The sequence below is a fragment of the Leishmania donovani genome, chromosome 18 (assembly GCF_000227135.1).
Source record: "Leishmania donovani BPK282A1 complete genome, chromosome 18".
Taxonomy (NCBI): Eukaryota; Euglenozoa; class Kinetoplastea; order Trypanosomatida; family Trypanosomatidae; genus Leishmania; species Leishmania donovani.
In genome coordinates, this window is record NC_018245.1 from 378,277 (window position 1) to 397,437 (window position 19,161).

The 19,161-nt window shown below is 63.6% G+C and overlaps 6 protein-coding genes across 6 annotated transcripts; all 6 read left to right on the forward strand.

Annotated features, from left to right (window-relative positions):
- Positions 1-144: 144 nt before the first annotated feature.
- Positions 145-3,468, forward strand: LDBPK_180910 (hypothetical protein, conserved; the record flags this gene model as incomplete). The annotated part of the gene is made up of 1 exon (XM_003860056.1): positions 145-3,468. The coding sequence occupies one exon, from the start codon at positions 145-147 to the stop codon at positions 3,466-3,468; it is 3,324 nt and encodes a 1,107-aa protein (XP_003860104.1).
- A 731-nt stretch (positions 3,469-4,199) lies between these two features.
- LDBPK_180920 (ARP2/3 complex subunit, putative) lies at positions 4,200-6,077 on the forward strand (the record flags this gene model as incomplete). Its single annotated transcript, XM_003860057.1, has 1 exon — positions 4,200-6,077. One exon carries the CDS (start codon positions 4,200-4,202, stop codon positions 6,075-6,077), a length of 1,878 nt encoding a protein of 625 aa, XP_003860105.1.
- A 509-nt stretch (positions 6,078-6,586) lies between these two features.
- Positions 6,587-9,286, forward strand: LDBPK_180930 (hypothetical protein, conserved; the record flags this gene model as incomplete). Its single annotated transcript, XM_003860058.1, has 1 exon — positions 6,587-9,286. The coding sequence occupies one exon, from the start codon at positions 6,587-6,589 to the stop codon at positions 9,284-9,286; it is 2,700 nt and encodes an 899-aa protein (XP_003860106.1).
- Positions 9,287-10,093: 807 nt separating this feature from the next.
- On the forward strand, positions 10,094-13,927 carry LDBPK_180940 (hypothetical protein, conserved; the record flags this gene model as incomplete). The annotated part of the gene is made up of 1 exon (XM_003860059.1): positions 10,094-13,927. The coding sequence occupies one exon, from the start codon at positions 10,094-10,096 to the stop codon at positions 13,925-13,927; it is 3,834 nt and encodes a 1,277-aa protein (XP_003860107.1).
- A 998-nt stretch (positions 13,928-14,925) lies between these two features.
- Positions 14,926-15,990, forward strand: LDBPK_180950 (hypothetical protein, conserved; the record flags this gene model as incomplete). The annotated part of the gene is made up of 1 exon (XM_003860060.1): positions 14,926-15,990. The coding sequence occupies one exon, from the start codon at positions 14,926-14,928 to the stop codon at positions 15,988-15,990; it is 1,065 nt and encodes a 354-aa protein (XP_003860108.1).
- A 628-nt stretch (positions 15,991-16,618) lies between these two features.
- On the forward strand, positions 16,619-18,733 carry LDBPK_180960 (hypothetical protein, conserved; the record flags this gene model as incomplete). Its single annotated transcript, XM_003860061.1, has 1 exon — positions 16,619-18,733. One exon carries the CDS (start codon positions 16,619-16,621, stop codon positions 18,731-18,733), a length of 2,115 nt encoding a protein of 704 aa, XP_003860109.1.
- Positions 18,734-19,161: the final 428 nt, after the last annotated feature.

Below are 19,161 nucleotides of genomic sequence, written 5' to 3' on the forward strand. Positions count from 1 at the left end.
CTTCGACACCCCCACATCCGCCTCGCATCACCGTTCTTTTTCTCCTCTCCCCCCTCTCCCTTTGCCTGCCCAAAATCCTGTGAAGGGTACGATGGGCGAGGGCAGCAGCCGCAGCAGCGAGAGTCAACGGAAAAAATAATAGACATGTCTGCAGCCACGCGGTGTGTCGCTGCCGCGGCAGCTCTACCCTACTTCCTCACAGAACCGCTGCGTTGTCCGCATCTGCTGTCGATTGCAGTGGCACTGCGAGGTTGGTGTGGCGGCAGGCATGGCGCTCTTCTCCATCAACGGTGCCTCCTCTCTTCCAGGGCGTCGGTAACGCCACTGAGTTTTTCATCTACACACACACAGCGAGACTGGAATCCAGCAGAAAACGCAGCCGCCGCCGCCGCCGCCCAGGCATCCGCTGGTGCCGCGAGAGCAGCGCCAGCTACGCCGGCCAGTGAAAAGGCCACCCGCCGCAACGTGGGCCACAATCGTGGCACAGCAGCAAGACAGAGCGCTGCCACGCCGCCGTCGTCGCCCGAAGCAGTCCACCCCTACTCTGTGCGTGCCTACCGGGCGCGACTCCTGGGCGGCGCCTACTTTTCCCTGCGAGAGTTGACGCGCACCGCCTACGCACCAGCCCCGCTAAAGGTGCTGACAGACCTGCTGCAGTTGTCTGCAAGCCACAGTTGTCGCCACGCCGAGCTCTCCTCAAGCTTAGCCTCTGTGGCCTCTTCGCCTGCCGCCTCCACCCCTCTCGCTCAGTCAGGTGCACAAAATGCGCTGAGCAGAGCACGCGACGTTCAGCACGTGCTCCAGTTAGCATTGACGGAGGCACAGGATACGGTGCTCGCCGCCCAGACAATAGGCGATATTGCTAGCCACGCGGCTCTGGAGGAACTGCTTGCCCAGCTGGAAGCGCTCGCGAACGCGATGGACGCCTGTGTGTATGCGCCTGCGTGGACGATGCCGGTTGCCACTCACTCTGCACTACTACACGGGCTTCTGAGGCTCGCCGCCGCAACTGGGTCTCGTCTACAAGCCCTGGCCGCCTTAGACGACCTCCTCTCACTGCAGGAGCGGCAGCTACGCCATATCTCTGCACGGCGCGGCAGCAATCAGCACCACGCTGGCGATGGCGACAAGGACGGGGATGGAGACGAGGATGACGGCAGCTTCAGCATGGATGACGCCGTCGCACTTGTCGATGCGGCCGCGCAGCAGTACGTCGAGCCTGTCACAGCGCAGGACCACCTGTGGGCCATGCAGGCTTGTGCCAAGGATCAGAATCGCGACTTCGCCACGGCTCTAAGCCTCTACCGCCGTTTTGTGCAGCATGCCGAGGCCGGCCGCTTCTCGGCCACGCCGAATGACTTTAGTGATGCGCTGGTCGCTCTTGCACACAGCAGCCGCACGACTACCGATTTCACTGAGCTGCGAGCGTTGCTTATCGAGAGCGAAGCGGCAGCGGTCGTGCCTGTGAGCGTGCCCCTGTACACAGCCATCATCGATGCAGCGAGCCGCGCCATTGAGGAGCCACAGCGTATGGTCATTGCCCTGTTCATGTATCGGCGTCTCCGCGACGGGGGGCTGACGCCGACAGCGGACACGTACGCAGCTCTGATCGCCTGCTGCGCCTCGACTCGTGAGCCGACGCACGCCTTCGCCTTCTACCACGAGGCGCGGCAGGTCTGCGGCGTGGCGTGCTTTACTCCACAAGTGTACACAAACCTGCTTCTGTCCTACACGTCTGCCGGCTACGGCGCCGATGCGCGCAAGACGCTCGACGTGCTGGTGGAGGCCGGCGCCCCGCTCTCCCGCGCTAGCTTCCACGCCGTCCTCGCCGGCGCCGTAACAGCACGGGAGGCGCAGGAAGTTGTTGAGCTCATGACGGAGCGTTACCACATCGCCCCAACGCCGCACACCTACGCCTACGTAGCGCAAGCGGTGGCGAGGTCGCCGGCAGGGGTTTCCACGGCGCTGCAACTCTTCGACATTCATGAAGACGCAATGCGGGCGCTTGCACAGATGGCAAACGCGACAGTGCGCTCGCCTGGTCGGGATGATGGCGGCGTGGCACAGATTGCCGTCGGGCAGGCGATGAGTACGTCAGCGGATGGAGCGGAACTGGAGCCGGCACTGCTAGAGCGCTACCCGCTCTACGTGCGGGCGATGGAGCAAGCCCTCATGCGGCTGCGCGTCGACCTCGGCATGGACAGTCGCCTGAGGCCGTATCTGATGCCGCTTATCCGCATAGCCCAGCAGCGCATGAACGCCTTCACTGGAATGCCGCCGCAATCGCCGACGCAGATCCCTGACAAGGAGCGCCTCTGCATTGCCGTGCTGGCAGCCGACGTGCTCGCCAAGGTGGATGAGTGGGTGCTGCCGTTCATCTCGCACTACTCCGTCCTGGTGATTCCCTACTCGGCTCTTGTGTCGTTGCAGCGTGGTCGTGGGCGGCGCGTCGATGGCGTCATGCCCAAAGGTGCCCAGGCGGGTCGGCATGACGCCGTTTGGCAGGAGACGGCAGGCGGGCAAGAGTTCGACGCGGTGGTGGAGCACCGTCGGCGTCGCCTCGCACGCTTTCTGGAGCAGTACAAGGATGTGATTCACCTTGTGTCTCTAGAGGAGGAACTGCGCTGGAGCCGCGAGACACGCCGATACGGGGTCGGGGTGACGGACCTGTTTGCGCGTGCAGCCGTCACGGCGCTGCATCTCGCGCGGCACGACAGCTCCAGCGACGGTGGCACCGTGTACGCGCAGCACGCCAACGCCTCCGTTGTGCTAGTGTCTGCCGACTACAATGGGTGCGGAAAGTACGTGGTGGCGCTGAGGCAAGCGTACGCAGGCCGAACGAAAGGCAGCGCCGCGGGAGTCAGGTCAGCGGAGAGCGCGCCTGGGCTGAGGGCGGCACTGAGCCGAGTGTCGTACCACAACCCGCGAACTAACCCGAACTGGGCCCCACCCACGCTAGCCATCGCCCAGCAGGAGGGGGAGACGAAGAAGGAAGGGGACGGCAGGAAGCACGCGCCGGTCCAGTCCGCAGGTGCGACGAGCGAGACGCGCATCAGAGGAGAGGATAAAAGCAAGGAAGGCAGCGCGGCGAGGGATGCGACCGTCTCGGCTGGCAGAGTGCCTGGCTTCGATGACGACAGTTGCGGGTCAGCGTGGTATGCCTCTGCGCACGACGCTGATGCTGCTGGGCTACTCTACCGGCAAACCCTGCAGCTGGCGTCTGCTCCAGAACGCAGGGGTGCACCGAGCGGCCGCAGCGCGAAGAACTCGAGTAGCAGCAAGGGCGTCGAATCGAGTGTTGCGATGGACGAAGGAGAAGCGACACCGCAGTTGCCATCCAGCCAGCACGCACCCACAGCATCCACGTCGTCTGTACTTCCTCCTCTGCCTCTGCCAGCCCCACCCACCAGCGCAGACGCCGACGACAAGCTCGATGCATTCCTCCTCATGTCACTCTTGAACGACTGATGTTGGCACTCAAGACTCTCGTGCACGAACTAGAGAGGCGAGGAGTGTGGGCCTTTGGGGTGGCTATCGCTGTCAGGTGCATCGCAGAGGTCGAGCCGATGTGTGCGAATCGCTTACTAGCCTGAACTACAGATATCTTTCTTCGCTTCCCCTCACCCCCCTCCCCACCTACCCACACGACATGCTACACTGGCACACCCCCACGACGATGTCAGCAGGTGAAGCAGCAGCGCTAAGGAAACGATAAGCAAGGATGGAGGAGGTGAAAGACAGTCGCACGCGGGGGAGCGCGCGAGGAGGCGATGGCCATGCCGCCCTCTCCTCAAGGGATGTTGGCGTGTGTATGCGTGTGTGTTGCTGCCATATCCTGTTGAAGGGCGCGTTTCGAGTGTGCATCTGCTTGACACTTACACACGGGCACATGTGCAGAGAGACCTGTCAAGTGCCGCCTCCATTCATAGGACTGCCGAGTCGTTGGTGGATGTACGAGCGCACGTGATGATGCTATCGTGTCTCCTACTCATCGGACGGTCGTTCTCTTTCCCACCCCCTTCACCCATCCCACTTCTCAAACCTTCTCATCGGTCACCGCTGCCCTCGCTTGAGGGCATGACACCTACCATAAGCACGCGCACGCGCATGGGCGTGGGCACAGGAAGGGAGACCGCCTCTCTTGGCCTTTCTCTGCGACAAGCGTCCCTCTGTCTCTCTCCCTCGCACGACCCCTGGTCATGGTGTCGGTGTGCTGCGTTACCTGTGTCACTTCGGATGGCGACAGCGGGACTACGGTGCCTCGACTGGTGCCCGCGTCACCACCACCGCCGCCGCTTGCCGCGCTTGCCTTCAGCCATGACGGTACGCGGGCGGCCTACGCGGTGCGTCGCGGGAAGGCTCTTCCACGATATGGCGAACGTGAGGATGCGTGCTCTATCTTCATCGCCAGCACAAACACTCCGGCGCATTGCGCGTCCAGCACTTCGAGCGGCCCCGGCGCCGCTGTCGCTCCCTTCGCGCAGTGGACGATGCTGCAGGTGCTTACCGGCAGTCACGACGCGCCCATCACCGCGTTGGCATGGTGCCAGCGCACAGGCGCCCTCCTCTCTACCAGCGCAGACCGCGGCGCCTGTGTCTGGGTGCCGCGTGCGGGTGCTGCTGCTGCAAAGGAAGCGAACAGTGCTGCTGCTGTCGAGGGTGGAAGCGTGAACCTTCCTGCGGCTGTCGCAGCAGATGTGCCGTTTTGTGCGGTGCCGCAGCTGGTCATACTGAGCACCGAGGTGCGCCTGTGTCCGACCTGTGTGGCGTGGAGCGCGGAAGGGACGAAACTGTACATCGGCACCTCTGGCGGCACCGTCGCCGTTGGCCGCTACGACGCGCAGCATAAGTGGTGGATCTGCCGCCTCCTCAGCGATCATCGCCGCACTACGTTTTTTGACCCATCAGTTGAGACCGCGGCACCATCGTCGGCGCGCGCGTGCTCGGTCACGGCACTGGCGGCACATCCTGTCGAGAACACGAGACTTGCTGTAGCGCGCCTTGATGGCACGGTGCAAGTCCTCTCTACACACATCAAGAGCGTGGATGGAGCGCTGGGCAGCTCTGGACAAGGTACAAGTGGCAGCAACGCGGGTGCAACTGCGAAGCCTTTCCATCACGTGTACCTATCGCACCTCCTACCTTGCTGGGTGCACGGAGTGGCCTGGAGCCCGTCGGGGCAGCAGCTGGCAGTGGTGGGTCATGACAGCGGTCTCCATACGTGGGACTGGGGTCCTGTGCGATCCTCGTCAGCGGGAGGGGAGCGCAGCAGCAATGACGACTGCTCCGGTGCTGGCTCTGGCAAGTGTGAAGCAGTGCACACAGTGACGTGGCTTCGTCAGCTGCCGCTGCTCCGATGCGAGTTCGCTTCGGAAGACGTACTCGTGGCAGTCGGATTCGAGGGACGTCTGCACGCCTTCGAGTCGACTGCAGCGTCAGCGCAGCCGGGATTCCAGAGGCAGCGAACGTGGAAGCTGATGCCGGAGCACGCGGCGACGCAACGGACGGAGGGCTCGGCGCAGCTGCTGCGCCGTGAAACAGCGCATGTGGCTGCCAACGACAGAGAGAAGACGGCGGCCGCTTGCGGCCGGCACAATCTGCCTTCGCAGAGAGCTACTGCTGCTGCCAAGCACGTCGTCACTCTTGAGGGTCAGCAGCCGCCAGCGCGAATTGTGGGCGAGTCGCAGGCCGCCGTCGATGGGGCTCTAGTAGCCAAGTCGGTGCGTCAAGTGGCATTGGACTTCTTCGAGCGCGGCCGTGCGGCGGCAGCTGCCGATGCTGTTGTGGCGACATCCACCCGCGGGCGGTCCTCGGTACCAGGTGCACATAGCTCGACAGAGAACAACGCAGCGGATCACGCGACGGGTGCGGCACGGCAACAGGTCACCGAGAGTCCTCCACACACATCGCTCATTAGCCTGCTGGTGCGCATTCCATCGGGCGAAAAATCTACCGCCGCTGAGCCGATGGACGTCACCTTCGTGTCAGCCGGGCACGACAGTCGCGTGCACCTCTGGCGAGTGCGCCACACGACCCTAGCTCGCAGTAAGGGCGTGCCCGTGTCCCCTGATGGGTGAAGACGACTGTGGAGGCGCCCTTCTGAATGGGGTCGGGAGACTGGTGGGCGTTACCCCCCCCCCCAACGCGCATCCCGCACTGCCATATTCACTTGTTCTTCGCTTCTCTGTCCTCGACATCCGCTCCAGCACAAGCATGCGCACCCCCCCCCATGTCTCTAGTGCCTCCTGCAGGAGGCACTTTGAAGGGGATGGAGAAGGGGGCTTCTAGCCGCGTGGCAAGCCCGCGACATGTGACATGCGCATCCTTGCGTCTCTGCCTCCCAGCTGCGCCATTGCCATCGTCTCCCTCCCCTCCCCCCGTCACTCTTCACTACATCTTTAGCGCTGCTGCGTGCAAGCGCCTGGCCAACGCATAGACGCACGCACGCACACATACACGCACGCTGCTCGGCCTGTTGAGGGCTTGTCTCATTCCTCTGATATCGACATAACAGAAGGTGGTCAACAGCGTATGCGCATACGCCATCAGAGGTACCACCTCCCCGCCCTTCGCCGTGTGCGTGTGCATGTCTCTCTATACTGTCATGGAGAACACCAACCAGTCAGCTGCATGGCAGCCTGCTGCAGCTGGCGCGGCAGCGGCAGCGACGACATCGCCGTCACCGGAGGTGTACTTCAAGAAACAGGTCTTGAAGCTTGGCATGGACGGCACCAGTCTCTGCAGGCTCATTGTAGTGACGGACACACACGTCTACGTGTGTGTTCCTTCTGGGGGCATCACTCGCGCCATCGCGGTGCGCCGCATTGAGCGGGTGACCCTGTGTCCACGCGAAGACGTCGGCGACGACGACGGAGACGACCATGCAGGCTGGGATGCGGCATCGGGTAGCGCAGCCGCTGCAGGCGGTGCTGGGAGTGGTGGCCCCACCATGCCGTCCGCGAAGCCGCAAAGAGAAAAGGCGAAGTCGTTGTTCGCTTCGGTCGTCTCACGACGTGGCGACATCGCGGGCCGAACGAATCTCCAGGTGCCACACCACAGCCGTCCGGACTCGGCGGATGGCGACGCCGGCGGCGCTTTGGCGGTCAGCAGTACCGACGCATCACCAGCAGCGTCGTCACGTCAAGGGGCCAGCTCCGCGGCTGACAAGGCGGGACGCGAAGTGCCGGCGTCTGTAGCAGCCGGGAGGTGGGTCACGATCGTCACCCTCGGCATCGCCCAAGAGGCCGCACTTGCCTTGCAGTTTTACAGCGCCGTCGACGGAGAGGACTTTGTTGCGGCTCTGCGCAAGGCGTCGCACATATCAGCAGCAGCGGTGTTCAACCTGCCCGCAGAGGAGGGGCCAATAGACGCATCCGGTCAGCTGTTGTCGCTACCCGCGCGTTGTGAGGACCCCGTCTGGCCTCGAGTCCTGAAGCGGGAAGCGGGCGACACCAACATGGGCAATCGCAAGCCCGACGTGGAAAGCATACGCGCTGTGGAGGAAGTGCAGCTGTCGCCACCACGCAGCCCTCGAAGCCCAACGGCGCCACCGCAGCCTACGGCACACCCCACCTTGCTGCCTCACGACAGGAGCGGCAGCGGCAACAGTGATGGCAGCCGCGGAAGGCGCCCCAGCTCGAGAGAGAGCGTGCACACGGCGGTGCCGAGTCAGGCTGTCCAGCAAAGGATCGGGGATCGGGCGCCGCCTGCCCCCTCCCCCGCAGTTTATGCGCCGACCGTGGAGGAGACACGGTGGCACTCTCCTCCACAAGCGCCGAGCAGATTGCAGAAGTCGACGGACGGCTCACCTTTAGCATGGCGCACGCCGTCACCGCTGCGTACTGCGCCGCATCGCAAGGTCCCCGCGCCGCCACCTTCTGTGCCGTCACAGCAGCTGCAACTGTCGGCGCCGCCCCCGCTGAAGACCATCCGAGGCCCGGTAATCGAAGGCAGAGGCGGCGGCGGGTCCCACAACCGTGGTAGCAGCGCTACTCAAAGTCTCCGTGACGCTGCGAACGAGCCCACGCGCACAACGTCGCAGAGCCGGCTTCCCCGGCTAATCTTCGCTACGGCGTCGTCGTCTGCTATGTGCGAAGGGGTGCCTTCTTGCCCCAAAGCAGCGGCACCAGTGTCAACGACAAAGGCAGAGGCGGTGCCGCGTCGAAGCCTCTTTGCGGATGAGCTCGGCACGGCCCAGGTCGTTGATCCAGCTGCCAGCTCTCTGTCAGCGGCAGCGCCGCGAACTGCCTTCATGGCCACAGAGGACGGTGCTCGCGACGCTCCCGTCCATGTCGACGCCCTTCAAGCAGAGCTGGCGGCTCAATCGGCCACCGTGGCGCGGCTGCAGCGAAGTTTGCAAGCGCATGAGTCCCTGCTGATCGAACTCGCGGATGCCAGGGCGGATGTACGTGGCCTCCAAGCCACCCTCGCCGAGCGCAACGAGCAGTGTGACGAGTGGCAAGCCGCCTGCAGTCAAGCTGAGCAGCGCGTTAGCATTCTCCGACGCCAACACGAGCGCATGCTTGCGGAGCAGCAAGAACGACTGCGGCGGGCTCATCATGCGGAGCTGGAAGCTGTGCAGGCGGCCTTTGAAGAGTACGACGCGCGCATGTCCGCTTTCCTCGAACAGCTGAAACAAGATCATCGTGAAGAAGAGGTGCAGTGGCAGCGCGAGCGGCGCGTGCTGCTCCTCCAGCTGCATGAGCAACAGCGCCAGCAGCAAGAGATGAGGGATGTAGAAGAGCACCGTCGCGTGCGAGCGGCCGGGGTTGTGGCACGGGCGCACTATGAAGCCCAACGCCGACGCGTTCCAGCACCGCAGGTGTACCAACGCGAGAGCGCGCATGCGCAGCGGCAACGGCAGTCGTCAGCCGTCGTTGCTGGTGTCGTCCACTCCCCACGAGGCTCCGGCACTTCGAGCTCGCGCCGCCCTCTGGCGTCGTCCGCGGAGTGTAATCCGGCCTCTGCAGCGTGGCCACGCGCGGAAGTGAACTCGCCGTCAGATTCGCTTCTCAGCCCACCACCACCGCCACGACAGCCGCCTTCACATACGACATCGCCGTTCAGCGCACACCGACTCATGAATGGCAGCCCGGACGTGGACGACGAGGTGAACCACGTCCATCCGGCTGCACGCCACGGCACCGCGGCTCTGACTCGCCGGCCCCACGCCTACTTTCAAGCACACCTCCAGGCACCGCCATCGTACCCACGGGGCGGCAGCATTCCTGATGCGCATGACGTCGGGAAGGGCACCTACACGCCGAGTCGTCGCTCCTACGTGTAGCCGCGGTGGTGGTGTTGCTCGCACTAAGCAAGGGAAGAAACCAATGGACGCTGAGAAAGAAGGTTGGCTGCGCGTCTGCCTCGTGCGACAACACGTACGTACACCTCTGCGACCGCTCCACCGCTCGTTTTCCCGAAACGAGATGCCGCGAACGGCGTGACCCTGTTCCGCTCTGTCACGCACCCAGAGCCACTGCCACCCCATCCCTGCCTCCACCGGGTCGGCGGCTGGCACACAGAGGAGGGGCGGGGGCGGCAGGGAAAGGGCTTACCTAGGCAAACCTCGTGCACGCGCCGAGAGGACGCACACAGGCGCGTGCATGCGCACCGCGCCTCTGCGTACCCACGTATCTCTCGTCCCCCGATGACGGGGGGACACCCCCCAGTGCGCGGTATCGCAGGGCGCAATACCCCCGCCATGTGAGGTAAACCCAAGCAGCAGTGCACACACACACACACTATCCTCTGGCAATGCCGAACCACTTCTGGTGGTGAGTACAATTCGGAGCAGATGCCGTGCTCTCATATGGATGAGTCGGCGCGCTGCTGTAATGCGTGCGTCTACGGCCACTTCGCACCACGCGGGGAAGTGGGGGGAGGGGGGGAGGGGCACAGTGTGGAGCGGAGCTCGTGCCCTGTGGCAAGGCAAGTAGGCTCGAGTTGTATGCAAAAAAAAAAGCGGGAACTCTCTCGTCTCTCCGAACTCTTTCCTCTCATCTCCCTTCCTCCCTCTCGCTGAGTCGCCAACAGCCACCAGCGCTCATAGTCATTACGTACACGCGCACGTCGAGGCACCCTCGCACTTGTCATGGCATTGCAGAACTACAACCTCAGCTGGTCGGACCAGCTCATTGAGCGGGTGGAGACGCACCTCCGCGACGTCCACAGCGCGCTCCTGCAGTACTACGAGAGCCGCGGCTACCCCACGGAGGTTGAAAGCCGCCACGCGGTGACTGCCGAGGCAGCAGCAGCGGCGGGGACTAGGGACGAAGGAGAGCGCACCACTGTTGCAGCTACTGCGGCCGCTGTCCCGTTGGATGTCGTCAGCGCTGCCGGTAGCTTCTTGCTCCGCACCTGCGTGTACGACACGCCGTTTCCAGATCTGCACGCGCAGCGTGGCGTCGGCGCTGACTTGGTGCTCTCCATTCCTGCCGAGCGCTGCACCACTGCGGATTTGAAAGGCGGCCTCTACCTCGAGCGCCGTCAGTCGTTTGTCGATGAGATCCAGGCCTACTTGCAGCAGCTCGTGAGCGGTGCCGCTACCGACGAGGACATCGACGAGGACAACGAGGAGGGTCGCAGCGCGTCTTCTCGCAGTCGCCAGCGCAGCGAAAAGGCAACGCAAGAGGCAGCAAAGAGGCTGCTGAACGTGGCCGCCGCCGCGCGGCTCAGTCGCATGGAGGTGCGTGTGGTGCCGATTCACGGGTGCTACGCACTGACAGAAAAGCAGATTCTGCAGCTGCGCTTCCGCCGGCGTCGCTCCGCCGCGGAAATCTACGAGACCTTCTTCGTGAATCTGCACTTCCGCCCCTCCGTCTTCCCTAGGCACACCGTGAGCGCGGCGGGTATCCGCAAGCATCCGTACTATAGCTACTGCATCCTGGAAGACTACCTCATGCCGCATTATCTGAAGAAGCTGCATGAGGTGTGCGTCACCAGCGCCGGTGTCCGCCGCGCAATCGTCGTGCTCAAGTGCTGGGCTCATCACACCGGTCTCATGTCCGCCGCTTCGGGGCATCCGGAGGCGCTGAACGGGTTCGTCGTTGCTGCCATGGTGTTACGTCTGCTCGAGGAGGGCATCGTGACGGCGGGGATGTCTCTGGGCAACGTTGTGCGCGCTGTGTGGGTGCAGCTCTCACGTGGTTTCTTCCTTGGCACACCAGAGAAGGTCGGCGGCAGGGGCGCCCGCCCTGCCAAGGTGTCGGCGGCGGAGGAGAGGGGCGAGGTGAGTGTGCTGCGCCTCACCGGCGAGCTGCACAATATCCTCTTCCGCACCTCCGCTGCCTTCTTCAAGCACGTGGTGTGCTCTGCCGCGGAGGAAGCCCTGCAGCACCCGTTCGCCGTCGACGTAGTCGATCGCGTCGCCTTTCAGCCTCTGTCGCTGCGCTACGACGTGGCCCTCACCATCCAGCTGAACCAAGCTACCACGTCCTCTGTGGCGACGATGGATCGCACTCCGGATGTCATCAAGAAGAGCACTCTCTGGCGCCCCCCACGCGCCGAGGCGATCCAGGACACGCTGCGAGTGCTGAAGGAAGCACTCGGTGTGCGGTGCAGCTACACCACAGCCTGGCAAACCGACGCAGACCGTCTGCAGGTTGTGGTGCAGCTCACCAGTGAGGCCGAGGGCCGCAACCGCCTCACCCGCGGCCCACCCATCGAAGACGCCAGCGCTGTCGAGCGCTTCAACGCATTCTGGGGAGCCGATATCACCTCGACACGCCAATTCAGTGATGGCGCCATCTACCGCTGCGTGCTGTGGACCTTTCCGGAGGACCAGGGCACGCACACGACCGTGGCCTTGTCCGCCTCGACAGTGCTGCGCCGCGTCGTCGAGTTTGCGCTGCGCGCGCACGTCGCGCCCGAGGCGACAGTGACGGTGCTGCTTGGCGGCCTGGATGGATACCTCGTGGAGCGGGTCGGCGGCGAGTGGCGTGACGCCGCCCCGCTGATGCAGCGCAGCCTCCTCGAAGCAACCAAGGCGGTGCAGTACATGCTGCAGAGCCTGCCGCATGGCAGCGTGCCCTGTCGCATCGTCTCCTTCGACGTCATCGCCGCCAGCGAGCGCCACACCGAGGTGTTCCCGGTTCGCCCGCACTTGGCTCTCACGTACACGACGGACGACCTCTCGGACGCGAGCTTCGCGGGACTGAGCACGGCGCCAACGATAGAGCCAATCCACTGCGTGCTTAGCATCGACGACAACCACAAGATCCCCGACACCATGGAGGCGATTGCGATGATGAAGGGCGCCATCGCCGCCCAGCTGTCCAAGACGCTGCAGGCACACTACGGAGAGAACAACACCGGCACCCGGTCGCAGACGGCTCGCAGAAAGGCGGCGGAGGGTGCCAGTAGCAGCAGCGACATTGTGCGCAGCCCAATCCGCACCCAGTGCACTGGCCAATCGGTCGATATCATCTACCGCGGCTACCTCTTCCGCGTCTACGTCGCCCATTACCGTGAGGTGTCTCTCCTGCGTGCATTGAAGCGTGACACGGAGGCGAACGTGCTGGAGATGAAGCTGCACTGGACCGCACAGCATGCCAAGTTCATGCGCACCATCGCATTCGGACACCATAGCTACTCGCATGCGGTGAGGCTGGCGAAGCGGTGGATGAGTGCCATGTATCTCTACGAGTTTGTGCAGCCGGAAGCCGTCGAGCTGCTCGTGGCGCACGCGTACCTGCAGCCGGCGCCGCACACGCCCAAGACACCTGCCGGAGGTTTCCTGCGCTTTGTGCAGCTCCTCGTCACGCATGACTGGTCGACCCCGTTGGTGCTCCCCTTCACCGACGACGACAGTGACAAGACCGCCGTGGCGGCGGCGGCGCTGGTGCGCAAGCTTGGCGATCAACAGGGCATGTTCATCGCCACACCGTACGCGCCGGCCGCGAGCCCGTTCACGGCGCTAACGCCGCGGCCAATGATTATGGGCCGTCTTGTGCAGCTTGCCCAGTCGGTGGTGGCCGTGCTGCTGCGCCATCTCGAGGGCCACAACGCGACAGCTGGTGAGGTGGAGGCGTTCACCTCCAGCCCGTGCGCCTTCGACTTTTCGATGAAGTTCCACCCGCGCCTGCTGCTGCAGCCTGACCGGGCCCTCAGCATCGGCGCGGCAGCACCGTCGGTGGCATCTGCGCAGTCCGAAGCGGCGCATCTTAATGGAATCGCGCCAGTTTCTAGCGAGGCGGACGCGCTGGCCGCAGAGGAAGCTGCCGCTGCAGCCAACGCTGTCATCCGCATCTGGCAACTGGACGAGTTGGACGCGGACACAAACGGGCGGGAGTACATCAATCAGCTCGTCGAACGCGAGCCGGCAGCGCACGCCGTGCGCATCGTCCGTGCAGCGCTGCGTGAGCGTGGTATGATGTTCTACGACGCGCTCGCTCCGTCCTCCCTCTACGTGGTGAGCGTCAGCGCCGAAAGGCAGCTCGCCAAAAGCCGCCAGCTGCACGACGCCATTCTGCAGGTGGGGCGAGGCGCACTTCTGCAGGCGCCGCCGAGCGCGTTCACTCCTGTCGCGGAGACGGCGCATGACCCGGCCGCTGCTGCACGCATCCAGCAGGAATCTGAGGACGACCACGAGGACGGACATGATTGCAACCACCATCATCACCGCGCCCCCGCGCAGCGCAGGGGGAAGGTGTCTACGCCGCTCCGCCAAGCCGCCTCGGACACGAAGAGCAAGAAGGGCAAGGCGTCCGCACGCCAGTATCCGCTGCAGGACCACAAGCGCAGTCGCAGCAGCAACGACCACTGCAGCCTGGCTGCCGCTGCTGTTGCGGAGGCAGCGCATGCGAAGAAGGGGAAGAAGGAAACGGCGGACAGGGTCAGCCCTTCCACAGCAGCCTCGCCCACGATAGCGGCAGCAGAGGGGCGCTCTCAGAAAGCCTCTAAGGTCAAGAAGGCTTCCAAAAAGTGACGCGGCACGTGCGCCCACGTGCATGTGCGTCGCGGTCTTGTGTTGTCGTTGTGTTGTTTCGTCTTAATCACCACGAATAACGGAGCGCAACGCCAGAGCAAGGACTAACGCGTACTAACTCTCCCTCCCTCTCTCCCTGCTTCCTGTCCTTGGGCTTGCCTCATGGTCTGCTGTGCGTTTCTTTGAGGCACGTGTGTACGTGTGTCGTGATCGATGGGGGAGAGGGAGAGGAGCTGCCGGGGGGTGCGCGAGTGAGGCAGGGACCGCCTCGGAGAAGAGTGGGGATGTCTCTCTTCCACTGAATAAGCAGCGGGGCTGCAAAGGGCGTGCAGGGGAAGACGGTGAGCGAGTTGCACGATGGGACGGGCTGCGGTGTCTCTCAAGAGATGTAGTGCGTACTGACTTGCCAGCCCCCTCCTGGTCCCCCACGCACCAGCAGGGGAGAGGGGGGGGTATCTCAGCCTAACACCTCACCCATCACGCCTCTTCACCGTCTGCGCCATTATCCCCTCCCTCTTCTTAATCGCAGCTGCGCCTACTTTGAGCACGGTAACAGAAAATAAAAAGATGCTCAAAACCTGCCGTTGCGGCACGCGTGCGTGAGCATGGGGTCTCCTCTTCGTTGTAGAGTGTGTACCCACTGAGAAGGTCAGCACGCGCGTCGATGGAGGAGAGGACTGCTGGGTCTGCCTATGTGTGTCTGTGTCTCTGCCTACATCAGCGACGCTGCTTTGCTGGTATGGCTGATGCGGGTGTGCAAAAGAGGGCGGATCGGCGGACCCCTTCTGTCCCTTCTTCGGCGTAGGGGAGCACGCATGGCTGCTGCTAAACACGAACAACTTGAAAACCCTGCCGTATGCGCCTCCCCCTCCCCCCCCGACACACGCTCTCGCTCGCTGGCACGCGCGCACAAATCCACTTCTGCTTCTCTCCCTCCTCTCTCCTCATCCTCCCCCATACGATGCACTACTCACAGCGGTAGTCAGATTCTTTGTGTGATGCTTTCGTGGAGTGGCAGAGAGTCACTAGTGCGGTGCTTGGCTGTAGCGGTGCGCTGCTTCGCCGCGACAGCATCGCCGTTCCTCTGTTACTCCTCCTCACAGAGAAACCGCCGTATGCCTAGCGATCAGCATCGAGACAGTCTGCTATCTCACACGGCATCAACGGCTGCACCTGCACCAGCAGCGGTGCCGACGCAGCGAACGCGTCGTGGCGTTTTGAAACGGGCATCGCTGCTCGAGCAGCTCCGTGACCGTAATGATGGTGAGAGCGGCACTGTAGAGTTGAGCAAGGCGCCAGGTAGCAGTGCCCTCGTAGCGTCTGGAGCAGCAGCGCCGCTAGCGGCCCCTGTGTCGATTCCGTATATTAGCTCGTCCGAATTCGTTAGTGTACCCCGCCCAAAGCAGCAGCAAGTGTGGTCGTCACATGGAACGCACAGCGCCGCAGCAGCAGCGCCTCTGTCCTCGCCCACTGCCTCTGCACAGCTGGAGCGGCAGCAGCAAGCCCTACGCGACGCCTTCACACACGCGCGACAGTACCACAATGTGCGTCTTTCCAAAGACCCCGGCGTCTACCGCGCAGAGTGCCGGGCTTTCCGCCAGGCCCACCGAGGTCGATCGCCGACGCAGCAAGAGGTGAGTCGCACCGTCGCCGTTCCGTTGGCGCCGGTCGCCGCGCTCAAGACGCTAGCTCACACGGATGCCACGCGGTCTTCGCTGCACGCCGCGGCCGAGGCCGCCGTGATGCTGCACAACGCCGTGGTGAAAAATGAGCTCGTGAAGAGCAGCACGCCGCAGCTTGTCCGCTGCCTTCGCTGCTTTCACGTGTACATGGCCCGCCCGCGAACGTTGTGGGGAGGCGAGGTGGAGCAGAGCGGCATCGAGTACGAAAAGGCACAGAAGGCGCAACGACTTCAGAGGCCTGCGCCTGGTAAGCGTGCGAGGAGCGTGGGCCGGCGTCGACGCGCACATGAAGAGAACCCGATCTGCTGTCCGAAGTGCCGCAGCCCTCGCGCGCAGTGGATGATGGAGTACGTGCACCGCCACACTCACGAGCGAGTGTGAGAACGGCGTACCGCTTTGTCAGTCGCCGCTGCGCGTGGGGGTGTGGGCCTCGTGCACCGTCGTCGCTCTGTATCCCACGCCTCCACGCACTGTGTACTGGAGCAGTGCATGCTGCCCAGCCCGTCGCTGTGGCAGCGGAGGGTGGGCCACAGTCGCCCGTCCCCCTCGCCCCCTTTCACAACCCCATCTCTCACAAACATCATAGGGCACAAGGTGACGGAAGCGACCGCAGAACAGTGGGCCGCGACTCGTGTCTGCAAGGAAGCAGCGCCCATTGTACTCCCTGTGGCGCACGCACGGCGCGCAGCCCTTTCCTCTGGTCTGTAGTCACACCACCACCACCAATGGGGTATCCGCGAGACGGCGCCATTGGATGCTCGCCACCCGATTGCTCCGCAGCCTTCCAACTATCATCGCCAGATGTACGTCCCTCGCCCCTGCACCACTCTCCAGCCCCTCTCCTCGTCCTCCATCACCTTCCGGGCAGTGTGCCCTCTCACGTAGAGCGCTCAAACAAGGGAAAGAGCCAGAGATACAGGCCACAGGAAACGCAGCGCAGGTGCTGTAGCCCTGCTCGAATATCGGCACACCCTGCCGCAGAGGAGTTTGGCGTGCACACCGGCGGGTGATGCGGCGCCGCGAGCCCCTCTTCGTTTTGATTGATTTCGCTCTCTATCCCTCCGGAATGGCCGTTCTCCGATGCAGAGTTGTCACCGCGGCGAGCCGCCTCCTGGCCTTCGTGCTGGCGCCCTACGCCGAACCCTCGTTCAATCTTCTAGACTACTTGGGTACGTGCACTGACACGGCGCTCGTCCTCTGCGTCGCCGTCGCACGACTCCTTCTCCTCTGCCTCATGTGGTTCAGCCGCGCTGTCGCTCCGATCGCCTTTGGCGCTCCAGGGGGCACATTCGTCTTCGACACGGGTGAGGAGCTCTACGACGACGCACGCTTCTCGATGGTGCGCAACTGGGACGGCGTGCACATGTTCTTCATTGCCCAATACGGGTATCTGTATGAGAGCCAAATCGTCTTCTTTCCTGGTTTACCGGCGCTGATCCGCGGCCTGGAGCACATCACGCGGCGACTCGTCCCAGTTCTGCACCGAGTTGCACCAGTTGCCTTCTATGTGTGCCTGATGAACACAGCTGCCTCCTGCCTTGCCGGCGTGGTGCTACGACGTCTCACCATCCTGACATTTCTAGGGCCCGAAGCGGTGCGATGCACCTGCCGGTGGCGCCCGTCCAAGCTGTCTCCGTCGACCCCTGAGTTGGAGAAGCCGAGAAAGTATCCGAAGGCGCAACTCGACATGGCAACGGAGAGGACAATGCAGAGCACGACAGAGGCGACCGTCTGCTACCGCCTTATGTGTAGAATGACCGGCACGGTCCTGGATGCGCCTGACATCCACGCCCCGCTCCCCGCAACCGTGGCGGAGGCGAAGGCAGGCGCGCTGCTCCGTCGCCGCGTGGTGGGCGGGGCAGCGCTGGTGTGGATCATCACACCCGCCATGGTGTTTGCCGTCGCCGTGTACACGGAGAGCCTATTTTCGTTAGCCACAATACTAGGCGTGTACTTTCTCGCGTGGCATGAGCCGCTGCCGCAGGCTGTGCAGCTGCGTATAGCGTCGTATCTGGCGAGCGCCACGCCGCCTGGCTCAGGTGCAAGAGCAGCAGAAAAAGCATCGGCACCAGCACGACTTGTCCCCCCTGCCCCTCTCGTTCAGCAGTGGCCCTTGGCGGCAAACGACGTCGGCGACGGTGCCGCGGCACGCAGCCGCATCCCCGGGATTGCCTCACTCCTGCCGAGCATCACCCCTGGAGCGTCCAGGGCGATCACGGTGAAGTGGGAGCAGCGCTTCCTCAGCAGCACAGAGGTGGCGGCGGTGTTGCTGTTCACGCTGGCCGGCACCTTTCGCTCCAACGCATTCACCTGCGCTGGATTTCTTATCTTTCCCCTCTGTGTGCAGGTGGCGCTGCCGGCGGTGCACAAGGCGCAGGCTTCCGCGGTGCTGGCTGGAGTGTCAGCGCGTGCGGTCATGTCCGCGGCCGCAAAGCGTGGCGGCGCAAGGGAGAGTGGGGCAGCCCTTGTTGTGCGCTGCCCCACTCTCCGCCCGCCTCTGCAGCGCATGCCGCACCCGCTTCGCATGTGCATGGTGGCGCTGGAGTGCATCTGTGTGGCGCTGCCATACCTTGTCATGAACTACGTGGGATATCGGCGCTTTGTGCTGCAGACGTGGGACGCCGCCGCCAAGAAAACGGTGGGCCACGCCTTCTGGCGGCTGTACCCCATGCTGCAGAAGAAGTACTGGGGCGTGAGCCTCTTCTCCGCCTACACGTTCACCAACTCCCCCAACGTGGTGTTGGCGCTCCCAGTGGCGGTGCTAACCGTATGGTGCCTCCACGCCCACTATTTGGCGCCAGCATGGGCAAACCTCAGAGCCGCGACGGCGGCCGCTGCCGGAGCACGGCGCACGAGGTGGCAGCATTTGTGGATTGCCGCCATGCCGCTGGTGAGCTCCTCGAACGTGATGCACCTTATCGGGCTATTGGCACTAGCCCTGACAGTCATGCACGTGCAGGTGACGAATCGCTTTGTCGCGACAAGCCCGGCGCTGTACTGGCTGCTTGGCATGCAGCTTGCATCGAGGCCGACGAGCCGCGCTAGCAGGCTCACCCTGCTGTGGTGCATTCTGTGGGGCATGGCTGGCGGTATTCTCTTTCCGAATCACCTTCCCTGGACGTGAAGAAGGCACACGTGACACGCACTCGCACGGGGACTCGTTTTGGCTTCTGCCGTGCTTTCGAGTCCGCGGGGGTGAGGCAAGGAAAGGGCGGGGGTCGCTTTCTCTGAGAGAGGGCGAAGAGAGAAGGGCGTGCTCCTCCCGCTCTGCCCCTAGGCGCTGGCCCTGTGCGTGCGTGCGCTGGAGGTAGCAGCGGGCGGGGGGGGGGAAGGAACTGCAGAGACGCGCAAGTTTTGAATGCTGGAGAAGACAGCGATAGAAAAGAGCCAGAGCATCATTACGCATGCGTGCATGAGTGAGGACACAAGAGAGGATGCGCAAGTGGAACAGGTTGTGGAGAGTTGTGCTGTCGAATCTGCTTTGCTCGCTGAGGAGGCGGCGCGCACGCGCCGATGTATGGCGGAGGCACAAAAGGAGAAAAAGCGCCTCGT